This window comes from Epinephelus fuscoguttatus, linkage group LG12, assembly GCF_011397635.1.
Source record: "Epinephelus fuscoguttatus linkage group LG12, E.fuscoguttatus.final_Chr_v1".
Lineage (NCBI taxonomy): Eukaryota > Metazoa > Chordata > Actinopteri > Perciformes > Serranidae > Epinephelus > Epinephelus fuscoguttatus.
In genome coordinates, this window is record NC_064763.1 from 39975880 (window position 1) to 39989855 (window position 13976).

The 13976-nt window shown below is 39.9% G+C and overlaps 1 protein-coding gene and 1 long non-coding RNA gene across 4 annotated transcripts in view; one reads left to right on the plus strand and one right to left on the minus strand.

Moving 5' to 3' along the window:
- The window catches only part of si:dkeyp-23e4.3 (rho GTPase-activating protein 7), a 174099-nt gene extending 160667 nt beyond the window's left edge, over positions 1-13432 (plus strand). For all 3 annotated transcript variants that reach the window (XM_049591357.1, XM_049591358.1, XM_049591359.1), the window contains exons 15-17: positions 2451-2668; positions 3217-3390; positions 11615-13432. In XM_049591357.1, the coding sequence (XP_049447314.1) occupies positions 2451-2668; positions 3217-3390; positions 11615-11723 (501 nt within the window). In that variant the 3' untranslated portion in view covers positions 11724-13432. The remainder of the gene's footprint in view (positions 1-2450; positions 2669-3216; positions 3391-11614) is intronic.
- LOC125897913 (uncharacterized) lies at positions 3269-11893 on the minus strand. The gene is made up of 4 exons (XR_007450536.1): positions 11786-11893; positions 11574-11689; positions 8772-8837; positions 3269-3405 (listed from the first exon to the last, which is right to left on the minus strand). It is a non-coding gene; the product is annotated as an uncharacterized LOC125897913 (long non-coding RNA).
- Positions 13433-13976: the final 544 nt, after the last annotated feature.

Sequence of the window (13976 nt, forward strand, 5' to 3'; positions counted from 1 at the left end):
CGACATACTATACTATGACTTTTTTTTCATGATTTTGGACGACATGCTATACTATGACTTTTTTATGACATTTTGGACGACATGCTATACTATGACTTTTTTTCATGACATTTTGGACGACATGCTATACTATGACTTTTTTTCATGGTTTTGGATGACATAATATACTATGACTTTTTTTAATGACATTTTGGATGACATGCTATACTATGACTTTTTTTCATGGTTTTGGACGACATACTATACTATGACTTTTTTTATGACATTTTGGACGACATACTATACTATGACTTTTTTTTATATCATTTTGGACGACATACTATACTATGACTTTTTTTTATATCATTTTGGACGACATGCTATACTATGACTTTTTTTCTCATGATTTTGGACGACATGCTATACTATGACTTTTTTTATGACATTTTGGACGACATACTATACTATGACTTTTTTTTATATCATTTTGGACGACATACTATACTATGACTTTTTTTTATATCATTTTGGACGACATGCTATACTATGACTTTTTTTTATATCATTTTGGACGACATGCTATACTATGACTTTTTTTCTCATGATTTTGGACGACATGCTATACTATGACTTTTTTTTATATCATTTTGGACGACATGCTATACTATGACTTTTTTTATGACATTTTGGACGACATACTATACTATGACTTTTTTTTATATCATTTTGGACGACATACTATACTATGACTTTTTTTTATATCATTTTGGACGACATGCTATACTATGACTTTTTTTCATGACATTTTGGACGACATGCTATACTATGACTTTTTTTATGACATTTTGGACGACATACTATACTATGACTTTTTTTATATCATTTTGGACGACATACTATACTATGACTTTTTTTTATATCATTTTGGACGACATGCTATACTATGACTTTTTTTATGACATTTTGGACGACATACTATACTATGACTTTTTTTATATCATTTTGGACGACATACTATACTATGACTTTTTTTTATGACATTTTGGATGACATGCTATACTATGACTTTTTTTCTCATGATTTTGGACGACATGCTATACTATGACTTTTTTTCTCATGATTTTGGACGACATGCTATACTATGACTTTTTCTCATGATTTTGGACGACATGCTATACTATGACTTTTTTTTCATGATTTTGGATGACATGCTATACTATGACTTTTTTTCATGATTTTGGACGACATGCTATACTATGACTTTTTTCATGATTTTGGACGACATGCTATACTATGACTTTTTTTATATCATTTTGGACGACATACTATACTATGACTTTTTTTCTCATGATTTTGGACGACATGCTATACTATGACTTTTTTATATGATTTTGGACGACATGCTATACTATGACTTTTTTTCATGATTTTGGACGACATGCTATACTATGACTTTTTTTCATGATTTTGGACGACATGCTATACTATGACTTTTTTCATGATTTTGGACGACATGCTATACTATGACTTTTTTTATATCATTTTGGACGACATACTATACTATGACTTTTTTATGACATTTTGGACGACATGCTATACTATGACTTTTTCTCATGATTTTGGACGACATGCTATACTATGACTTTTTCTCATGATTTTGGACGACATGCTATACTATGACTTTTTTTTTCATGATTTTGGATGACATGCTATACTATGACTTTTTTTCATGATTTTGGATGACATGCTATACTATGACTTTTTTTCATGATTTTGGACGACATGCTATACTATGACTTTTTTCATGATTTTGGACGACATGCTATACTATGACTTTTTTCATGATTTTGGACGACATGCTATACTATGACTTTTTTCATGATTTTGGATGACATGCTATACTATGACTTTTTTATGACATTTTGGACGACATGCTATACTATGACTTTTTTTCATGATTTTGGACGACATGCTATACTATGACTTTTTTTTCATGATTTTGGACGACATGCTATACTATGACTTTTTTTCATGACATTTTGGACGACATGCTATACTATGACTTTTTTTATATCATTTTGGACGACATACTATACTATTCGTTTTTTTATGACATTTTGAATGACATACTATACTATGACTTTTTTTTACAACATTTTGGATGACATACTGTACTATGATATTTTTCTGACATTTCGGATGTCATACTTTACTATGACTTTTTAGTGAAATTTTGGATGTCTCTGACCTTATGATTGTTTTTATGTTATTTTAAAGAAATAGTCTTGCATATTTTGAAATGACATTTTATTGACACATCATACACACATTGTTACACATTGTTAATGACATTTGTGTGGCACAGAATGAAGGAAATAAAAACTGAAACATGTAATCAGTGATCTTTAATGCTCTGTATGCAGTCGTGTGTTGTTCTAGAGTTCTAATTCTCTTTCTCTACTTGTCTGTAGATGGACGATGGTTGCCCACTGTGGATGTGGCGCGGCTCTGTGGAAGTCGACGCCCCCCAGACGGAGCTGCTCCAACGGCTGCTGAGGGAGCAGGAGCTGTGGGAAAGAAATCTGCACAAGGCCGCTGTCATCCAGACCTTGTCCAAGGACACTGAAGTCTACCACTATCTCCTCCAGGGCCCGGGCTGCTGGCCCCCACAGGAGCATCTGCTGCTCAGGTAATGAGGCAAGGCGAACCCCAGGCTTCAAAGGCCTCTGAGTTTTAACCTGCTGAGCCCTACAGAGCAGGGAGGATGGAGGAGCCTAAGTCAGAAATACTCTAAAAGTGTCAGATTGATTTAAAGTTGGAGACAGCTGTGTGGTTTTTGGTGTCTGTATGAGGTTTGAATTGGGCTGATGAAAACTTAATCCAACCCTGAAGTCAGATTAGACATGACAGTATCTGTGTCTGCAGCTGGATCACATCACACTGTGTACTTTTGTCATATTTCCTCTCTTTATGACAGCATACATGAACTTTGTGTTACCCGAGTAAGACATTTAAGCATGTCTTCATAACGCATTGAAACAAGCAAATCACAAACACCACAACCAACAATGTGTTAGTCCACCTTTTAATATCCTGACTTCCTGTCTGTTGTCAGGGTTAGGATTGCATACAGTAAAATACTGTCTGGTTGGAATCAGATTGTTGGCAGCAATTACATTTGTGTGTCACGTTTGGATTCTGCATCCTGATAATCTCTTCTTATCTCCAACCTCTCAGGATCTGGCAGGCAGACCCATCCTCCGGCCCTCTGTACCTGTCCTCTGTATCCACTGAGCATCCTAAAGTGCTGTTGGAGGGGATTAGGGCCCACGTCCACTCCTGTCTCTTCCTGCTGGAGCCCACAGGAGCCAGGAAGACCCGACTGACACACCTCTGTCGAACAGATACCAGGTAATGATCCAAACACTGGGAGAAAAAGTAGGAGAAAAAGTGACTTTTTGCAAATTTTCCAAATAAGTTTGTGATGGGTAAATATGAGTTACTGAAGGAAAGAGGAGAGGGTAAAAGACTCATCTACTCATATTGAATACCTGCCAGAATATAGCAATCCATGTTGTTTAATTATCAGGGAGGAAAGTCAAAGGGGAAGAGTAAAGGCAGGATGAGACTGCAGTAAGTGTTGCAGTATGTTTGAAGGATAACTGCAGGACAGAGTTAGAAGACACATTTTTTTGTGTGTTTTTGCTTTCATAGACAGACAACAATGGAGGAATGACAGTAAATATTGAGAGAAAGAAAACAGGAGGACATTTTACAAAAACAGATCTGTACCTAGTATCTAGTATAGTATGTCATAAAAAAGTCACTAAAAATACTACAGTATGTGTCAAAAGTCAAAAAAATATCACAGTATAATGGGAAAATACCAAATGCCACCATTTTTATCTTGTAATGATTTATTACTACTTGATGCCTGTCTACAAACTGTATGATAGTCCTATCATTGTGAGGTGAAAGGAAAAAATGCGAAGTGATCTTGCTCGATTAACCATTATTGTGTAAAGGGCCACATATGGTATATTTTGAAAGTCAAGCCGAGGGCCGATTAAAATTGGTCTGTGGGCCACAATTGGCCCCCAGGCCAGACTTTGGACATGCCTGACATATACCATATAAATGTTAAAAAAAAAATCAAATCATATAATGGCATAAAAATGCCATAGTATAGTATGCTGCAAAACAACATTATAGTTTACTAAGTATGTCATAAAGTCATAAAAATATTTTGGTATACTTTGCCATTTAAGTCATCAAAAATGTAATAAAAAGCCATGTCATAGTATATTATTATAAACTATAGTATACTTTGCCATAAAGGTAATACATTTGTATAAAAATTGTAAAATATGCCCAAAAAAATGTATTAGTATATTATGCCACAACAAAGTATCCCATGTCACAAAAAATAGTATAAATAAAAAATGTCATTGTATATGTAATGTCACAAAAGACATAAAAATCCATTTCAGTAGCTTACATTTAGCACACTACTCAGCTCTTTTTAAGTCTGCGCCCCCCTAACAAGATTCTGTCAGGTTAGGCAGAACACTGCTACTGGTTGCATGGCAAATACTTGCACCTTGAATTACGTTCTATAATTTGTGCCGCTAGCTAATGTTAGCGATTTCAGTGGACGACTCAGCAGCTCAATTTGGAAGTATATGGAAAAGATATTTTATTTTATGGGTGCACTTTTCCTGCGTGGCCCTCAATCATATGCTGGCTCCCTAAAATTGGCACCAGTCATCAAAACTTTGAGAGCCCCTGCTGTAGGTGTTCCACAGAGACCTCACTGAACAAATGTGACTAGAAATACTTTCAAATAAAGAAATGGTCCCACTGAAAACTGCCCACAGCTCCACTGTATCAGGGTGGAGGCAGAAACTGGAGACCAAAAACATTTGCATAACTAGACAGTGTAATTAGGTTCATTTTGTCTACTCAAAATAGATTAAGTGTAGAAAGGTTCTTTTTACCAGACAATGAGTTTTTAAGGAACCTGGCAAATCAGATTGCCAGGCTGGTCACGCCTCTGGGATACTACCAGCTGATAAAGACACGTCATGATGCACGTCAGATGACGCTTCTGAAGAAGACTGAAGTGACAGTCGAAACATGTCAAGGTAAACTACATCTCCTTAAAAACTCACAGTCTGGTAAAAAAGAAGCTTTCTGCACTTACTGCATAACTCGACACTCTGTATTAAAAGAGAAATTTAAAAAAATCAGTTACTTTGTGACTTATTATGGACTTCATTGTGTTCATAATTGTATTTGCTGTATGCACATAAAAATTGCAGAATGGTCCTTTAAGTAATAAAGTCAAGACAGAAGTAAAACCAAGGGCAAAGTAAGCTGCAGGAGCTACGGAGAGGCTGAGAGGATTTAAGGCCGTGAGAAGCCTATTAAAAGAAATATCTGGAGAGAGCACTTAGTCCACCTCATCCGTCTTAATTGAGCCTCTTCTGTGTTTTTGACCTCTGCCAGCATCTATCTGCAGCACAATCACAACCTCCCTGTAGGTGAGCACACGAGGAGGAGAAACAGCCCTCCTTCTCATGATTCATGCCCTTTGAAACTAAGTTGCTGCAGATTTTCTGCTGCTTACATGATCAATTTGACTCTCGGTGGAGCCCTGCGGCTCCATTTGTCTCAGTTGATTAAATGAAATGAAGCTCCGTGCGACACAAAACAGGTGGCAGCAGCTCTCTCACAGAGGGCTGGGCTCGTAGCGTCTCTGTCATTAAACTGCACCATAGGTTTGTTTTTTTTTTTCAGCAGCCCAGGCTGCAGGGAAAACCAACTGCAGATTTGGTCAATTCAGTTATGAGCACGCACAGTATTTCCTCTGCACAGATTCAATATGACCGAGAACATAGGGAGGCAGAGGGCTGGGAAGAGAGAGGAAGAGCTGATAACAGACGACTGTGGAGGCTCATACCAAACACAAAAACACACACTGATGGCGCCTTTAACTCACTTTGTTCTGAATTTGTTGTGAGTTAAATACAATAATCCTACATACTGTCATTAAAGGGACAGTACGCCCAAAAATAAAAAAAAAATACATATTCTTATTTTCATCTGTAGTGCTATTTATTGCGCTAGATTGCTTTAGTGTGAGTTGCTGAGTGTTGGAGATATTGGCCGTAGAGGTGTCTACTTCTCTCTCCAATATAATAGAACTAGATGGCACTTGGAAAACCTTCCAGAAATCATGACCCAGTTACTCAAGATAATCCACAGACCTTGTTGTGAGCAGTTTGATGTAGGAACTATTTTCTTTCTACCAAACTACACCCACCAACCGTATCACCGTGCAGAAGGAAGCGTGCATCTACTAATGGACAAAAAATGCTCATGCTTGTGACAGCACACGATGTAAGCATTAATGGCGTCCTCTTCGGCTGAGCTGTAACGTTAGCTAGCTCAGTGGTGCTAGGTGAGCTAGCGGCAGATGCACACTTCCTTCTGCATGGTGATACAATTGGCGGGTGAGGTTTGGTAGAGAGAAAATAGTTTTGACATCAAACTGCACACAACAAGGTCATGAGTAACCAGGTCATGATTTCTGGAAAGAGACATTTCTAGTTAACTTTTTTTTTAAAAATGGATTTTCTTGGCACTTTGAGCACCACAAGCTGAGTGCCATTGTTCTGTTATATTCAAGAGAAGGCAGACATCTTTACCGCTGATATCTCCAACACTTGGCAACTCACACCAACGCAATCTAGACTGATGAACAGCACCACAAGTTAAAGGAAAAATATGCAATTTTGATTTTTTTGGTGTATATCAAATGCCACGTTAGCTGCTCCGCAAGGCTATACTATACCCTATAGTGTTTTGAGCCAGATGCTAACACCAGCAAACTAACGTGCTCACAGTCACAAAGCTAACACGCTGTCGTTGCAGGTATATGGTACCTCTGTTCACTGTCTTAGTTTAGCGTGTTAGCATGCTATGCTTTTGCATGAGGATGCATGATATCGGATTTTTCGCCGTCATCCAGTGTGCCTATAACAACTCACTTGGCCGATAACCAATACCGATATCAATTTATCCACTTTTTTTCGTACCTGAGTTTAGTGATCATGAAGTCTCTTATATTATTGTGATGGCCCATCAGCAGATGGAGACATAAAATACAAAACTGGATACTGATGACGTACCAGTATTATCGTGCATCCTTACTTTTGCATTTGCTAATTATCACAAAACACAAAGTACAGCTGATGCTAATGGGAAGGTTATTACAGATATTTAATCATAATTAAAGTATTGGTCAAATACAATTTTTGACCTGATGATGATGGCGTTGAACAAAGTAAGGGATCACCAAAGCTACTGCAGTTCATCCAGACATGAATGTCTGAACAAAACCTCACTGTTGTCGTTGAGATATTTCAGTCTGGACTGAAATATAAATAGACTTATAAACTTGATGATTTAAAATAATAAAAATATAGTCTATGATTTTTGTCTCTGGCGTCTTACAAAATCAATTTTAGATACCAAGTCTTAATGTCAAACTGATGAGGTATGAGCTCATACTTTGGCCTTACTGTCTCATAATTCTGCCCTACAAAGTCACAACTTTGATTAACTCGTAACTGCAAATCAGTATCTCATAATTTCAACCATTTCTCACTTAGCAAGTCAAAATTGCAGCCATAATTTTTATTTACAGACCATAAATCCTCACAATCAGCCATAATTTTGATTTACTAACTTTTTATCAAATATTTTTATTTCGGTGGAGTGAGCCTCCATGAGCACCAGACTGAGCTGAGAGTAAGAACGGTGACTCGTAACATCAACACAAGGGAGGAAAAGGCAGAGACAGATTTGATCTATGGCTGTGTGATTATCTCAGCAGGCTTTAGTCGGCCCATTACAAGTGAACTGAAAGGATCACGTCAGCACACATTCACAGCCTAGTGTCTCCTTCTAATTTTCTGATGAGTGTGTGCTGAATAAAGAACAGACTGTGTGAAGTGATGGAGAACTGCTACCGCTATCAAGTGTACACACATTCACATTTGAGGCATTTAGCTGAAACTGTTATCCAAAGCAACAAAGAGTACGCACAGAGGTGAAATACGCTTCAATTTCAAGATCATTTACAAGCAACCAGCAGGCGTCTAAGACCCGTCGGCCTGCCAATGCTCCTGTTATGGGAGAGTGATCATCTAAGAAAGAAGTGAAAACACCCAGAGGGATGAATGCCTTCACTCTTTCATTTCTCTGTCACTTCCTCTCGCCTTTAATTTCCTCTCATGACAGAGCTCAAGCTAAACGTCTGCGGTCCGCCAGGCTGTCCTGGGCTTACTTGCTGTGACATTAATTTGAAGTGCTTGTTAACTTTCAAGGCAAGACAACAGATCCACAGCATCAAGGTCAACGGGGCTTTTAACAGTACAGGCCTGTGAAACAGATCCTATCGCTTCCAGAGGAAATGAAATACGTTACGGCCTCAGCGAGAGAGAAACATCAAGGATGTTCTCTTTGAAACTGCGGTGGAAACTAAAATGCAGCGGAGCGTAAAAAGTGCAAACAAATATAACTTGGAGTTCGTTTTACAAGTGAATATTACAAGCGATGTGTTACCTCAAACAGGACTGAGACAGAACTAGTAAAGCAGCAGTGGAAGTCAGCCAGTAGTAAACTTTTGTTACTGCAGATAAGCTGACTTGTGATTACAGTAGGTAAATACTAACATTAAAGGAAGAGTTCACCAAAAAACAACATAAATTGTACATAGCACTCACCTCTCTAGGCTCTCTGTGGCCCCCAAAACTGTTTTCTATCAAAATGCGATAAGGAGAGCTGGACGCCTGATGAATAAAAGTATATTAGTGCGAACAAACTTTGAAGGAGTCCAAACAAAAGAACATTATTGATTATTCAAAATTTTTGGGCGCTCCACTCTCCTAATCTACCCTGGAAATCCAGAGCTCTTGTGAGAGCACAATTTGAATTTGCTCAGCGAGTCACTCTGGCAATCAGTAATGATGCTCATTACCCATGCCGTTGGAGCCGAGCTGCACCAATCACATTGGTGTATCTGATATCAGCGGGCCAGAGGCGAGCTAAACAGATGACGACAGCGCTGTGATGAAGAAGTCCGGAATCAGTCAGTAAACATTGCAAGATGGCTACGGATGAACACCAGTTGTTTGAAACGGCTTTGGCCGCTACAATGAACGAGTTAGACTTGGCTTTTTCTCTAAAAGAGGAACAGAAGACGGCGCTCGAGTCTTTCCTTTGCAAGAAGGACGTTTTTGCTGTTTTGCTGACTGGATACGGCAAGAGTCTAATCTACCAGTTAGCTCCGCTGGTAGCTAAGCTCTGGATACGTCACCCCGTGTATTGTTCTGATTGGTCGTAGTGTTATCCAGTTGAGTGCAGTGATATTTTCAAATGCATGCTTGGTGCCGCCCCTCGAGTTGGGCCATTTGCATTACTCATAGCCAGACCCTAAATCTTTCTAGATTTGGGTCTGCATTTCCAGGCTACTCCTCAACGACACTTGATAGAAAGCTTTTTCTGGGGCTGTAGAGAGCCTAGGGAGGCAAGTGTGAGATACAATTTAGGTGAACTATTCCTTTAATGATAGCACAGGTGGAGCTAATTATACCTGTGCAGATATTAAGGTAGCGCAAGTACGTCTAATAACATCAAGGCTGTAGCTGGTAACTTCTGTAAAGATAGGTTTTCATCATATTTGATGAAACTGTCACTGTATCCTGACAGTAGTACATGAGACAGATACATGAAATAAATCACGTTCGTCTCTTCTCCTGGTGCTTCTAATGGCATTTGCAAGAATCACGGAAACAACCAATCAGAGCCGAGGAGTCTCACAGTTGTCAATCACTGCTCGTGAACTGCAGTCACACTGGGCAGCAATGACCAAATATGAATCAAGATTGTGTAACTGCATTGCCTATTTCTCCCCTCAAATGTTTTCAGAAAGATATTTTAGTGTACAGTTTAGCTGTGAAATGAGAACGCTTGTGACCCAGCCGCCATGTGGAAAGCAGTCGAGCCAAAATGAAGCATCGCCCACCAGCTAGAGCAAATGTTTTTATTTCACTAAAATATGTTTCTGAAAACATTTGAGGCAAGAAATAGACAATGCAGTGACCAGAGCATGTGAGCAGAGCGGGGAGTGGAAGGATTTTGTGTTGAGCGAGGCGCAGCTGTTTTTTTTAAAAGATGGAGCGGAGCCTTATCTCTCGCTCCAGTTTCGCTCCGGTCGCTCATGCTCCACCCAGAATGCATCTTTGCAGCTGCGCACACTCACACTATTTTCTTTCAAAACTATGGAGTTTACTGTGTACTTCAGAAAAGAAACTGAGAAGAGAAGCAGCAGTACCACGGAGAACGGTCCCTAACTGCGGGGAGAGGCGAGAGGGCTTCCCCGGAAAATCTACCAAGCTCATGTTTTATTTGTGAATAGAAGATTACAGGTTAGGGTAATACGACGCAGTTTTTTTGAGCGGAGTGGTGAGCGAGTGGAGCGGGATAAAATTTATGATGGAGTGGAGAGGAGCAGAGCGAAGAATGCGCAGAACCAAGCGGAGCGGACGAGCGGCGCAAAGTGACAGGCCGTCGAGCGAGGAGCGGAAATTTTCACCCGCTCCGCTCACATGCTCTGGCAGTGACAGAATCTCGTTTCACATTTGATCAGCGCTGCCTAGTTTAACAATTTGACCGCAGTTCATGAGCCGTGGTTGACATGATTGACAGCAGCATTGGCGATGCCATTAGAAGCACTGTCAGGAGGCCGAGGGACATGACTTTTTTTGTCACAGATTATGTGTCTCATGTACTCCTGTCAGGATATAGTGACAGTTTCAGCAAGTATGACAAAAATGATTTTATAAAAGTCAACTCTGTGCTCCAGTGAACCATTTCTGTATCCAGCATGCATACTACTTGTCCTGGAATACAGTCCGTATTATTCATATCATTAGGGACACCTTCTCTTATAATTCGACTTAAAACTGGCCAGATGAAGCACCTCATTACAATATAAGTAGTGTTAAGAGATGTCATCTAAACTAGTGGCAGAAACACCCTGTATGAATGACTTTTTTGACGACTGCTGCAGTGGAGAAAAATGTGACACCTATGTGGCACTCAACTCAACTTGCACTCCTTTCTCCGCAGTGTTTTAAAAATGTATATCAGAAATGTTTATTCATGACTGGATATGAAAATGCATGTATGTTTATCTCAAAAAGCCTTTAACCATGTTATTATCTTTAATCTTAACAGCAGTAGGCATATGGATGTCCTCTTAATGGGGGTGAATGTCTACAAGATACACAGTGTTATACATTTTCCGAACAAAACTGTGTACAGAAAGTATGTGGGTGTTTTTTTCCCATAAGTTTTCAAAGTATTCAGCATCAGCTCCACAAGCCTAGTCTTTAATGAGCGTCTATATAAATAAAATGGAGCGCAGCATGCCTCTCGGCTCATCGTGTAATTTACAGGAGTCAAACCTAAAGCTGAAAGTTTGCTGTGGAATTTAAGTTCATTTAAATGTGTTTTTTTCTGACCTTTCTTTGCTGAGACATTTTTTGTGTGTGTTTTCTTCCAGGGGCCGGTCTCAGGAGTGGCACAGCAAAGTGAGCGGACATCTTCTGGCCTCCAGTCTCCTGGCGATCAGGGACTCCTTTAAAGAAATACACAAGGAGACCAAAGTATGAGTCATTGCAGGAATGGAAGCTGAGGATGATTTACATATGTTGCACTACTGTGGATTACTCACCCCCAACTTGTAGTCTGGTTAAAGTGCACCCCTATCCGACGTCATGGCAGAAGGCTGGAAAAGAGGAGACTACAGCATCATTTTCACAGGACTTTCTCAAAGTTTTAAAAAGTGAAACTCGTGGCCCAGAGCACAGCAAGCAGGGAAGGTGACCTCAGAGGGCTTCCCTGAGCCATTTGTGTTCTCTTTGGCTCCTTTTCGAGTTGCTGTATGTGCTCGCCTCTTTTTTCCAGTGACCTTGCAGATTGCCAGCAGCACCCCTGCACACCCTGCTGCGTCTGTTACGCTTCACACTCAAGTTCACAAAAAATGCAAACCATGGCGAGCTTTGACAAAGGATGTTTTGATGGGAGAATGGAAAGCTGAGGGCTGATTTGACTTCTAACTGAGGGAAAAGGGCCAGACGGAGCAAGTGGACAGTGATGAGAATTTTTTTCTTTATCAGGAACTGATTGTTTAATTTGCTCAATGTTTTTTTAACCTAAAACGTGTTATCAAGGAAACCGAGTCATCGTCCTCCATCAGATTGTTTCCTGTAGCCAGAGAGAGAAGCAGGGGAAACACATGGCAGCTGCCTGGATGAACATCAGGAAATAAGGACAGAAAACATCAGGAAACAGACTTTTAGCCACCAGACATTTGGCTTCAGTGGAAAGGACAGAAGGGAAGAGGAGAGAGTGGATGCCAAGAAGGCAGGAGGATGACAGCATCTCTACTAACCCTATAAGCAGGAACAAAGCAACGTCACAAAGACATACAGCTGCCCTGAAAACCTGAAAAATGGTGCGGCTACTCGATGATGAGACGTTGTCTGGAGTCATGACGACAGCTTCTGGCGAGACAATAGCTCACAAACAAAACCTACACTCTGAGACAGTCGTCTATGCACCAAAGCCAGATGAACTGAACTGAACTTTTGAAGCGAGATGAAATCCTACAGAGACATTTCCTTTACAAATCAGATGTTTCCTTTGAAATAACAGCTGTGACGAGGAATTAGCACAACGGCACCAACTGTCACCGTCAGCGGAGCGTGTCTTTGTCCCATTTGAGTAACTGCTCTTACTTTTTAAATCACCCCTGTGACTTTGAGCCGCTGTGTAACAGGACACACAGTTCAAACACGAGCGATATCTACCTCTCCACAGGACGACGCCACAGTTACGTGACTTTGAAGCATGACAAAGTTGTGCATTGACGGAGGCCTTTTGTGTTGTGCTTCACGGCACTGTGACAGATATCCAACCAGACAACTCCCTCCCCATACTTCCTGAATTTTTTAACAAGTGTATTTATTCTTGTCTGTCAAGAGCGTGATGTCCACGTGTCTCTGTGCTTGTACAATCTTATTTCATGTGGCACACGCGTGTTCACTTTCTAAGTCGATTGTGTCCTACATATTTCAAAGTGTGACTGTTGTGAATTCGGGCAGGCGTGTGCATGGAAGTGTGTGTAAAGTCATTTTTATTCACACGCCATATTTCAGATTATTTAACTTAATGTATATCTAAAAAACAAATCTTATATCTAAATACAAATCTCTTATTTAATTTAGAGCTTTTGGAAAATGTTATCTTGTTTGTGTGGGTGTGAAATCTAAATTTATCAGTGCCAAACACCTAATTAAAATGTTTATTTCTCTCCGAACCTGTTTCCCGTTGTTTTTTTCTCCTAGTTTCTTCCTCTCCTCTGTGACTCGTCTAAGTGCCAAACAGAAACAGAAATTACTGACTGTAATTTCAGAGGAAGGTGGGGGAAACAGCAGGCAGTGTGAAGATGAGGTACCACACTGCGCCACTGAAGCGCAAGAGATTAATAAGCCTGGCAGTGTGGTCGCGCCGCAGACTACCAAAAAACCCACGACTCTCACCTCTTTCTCATGCTCACAACACCCACTTGCATCCAATTTGCATAAAGCTTATTTACATATCTTATTGATTCATCTCTGAGATCAGATAGTTGAATCACTGATAAACACTCGGTGCAGAGGCACTCAGAGCGAGAGACAGATGCCGAGCAACAAAATGTGATGTAAAAATACTTCTTGTGGCGAGGACATCATGCCCCGGTCTAAACAGGATTTTAAGGAAGAGGGATAATTTATGCAAATTACAAATAACAGAAGCACAGAAGTGCCTGCAGGCGGCATTAATTTCTGTACAAGTCTGTTCCTTCCATATGGTGCTAAAGT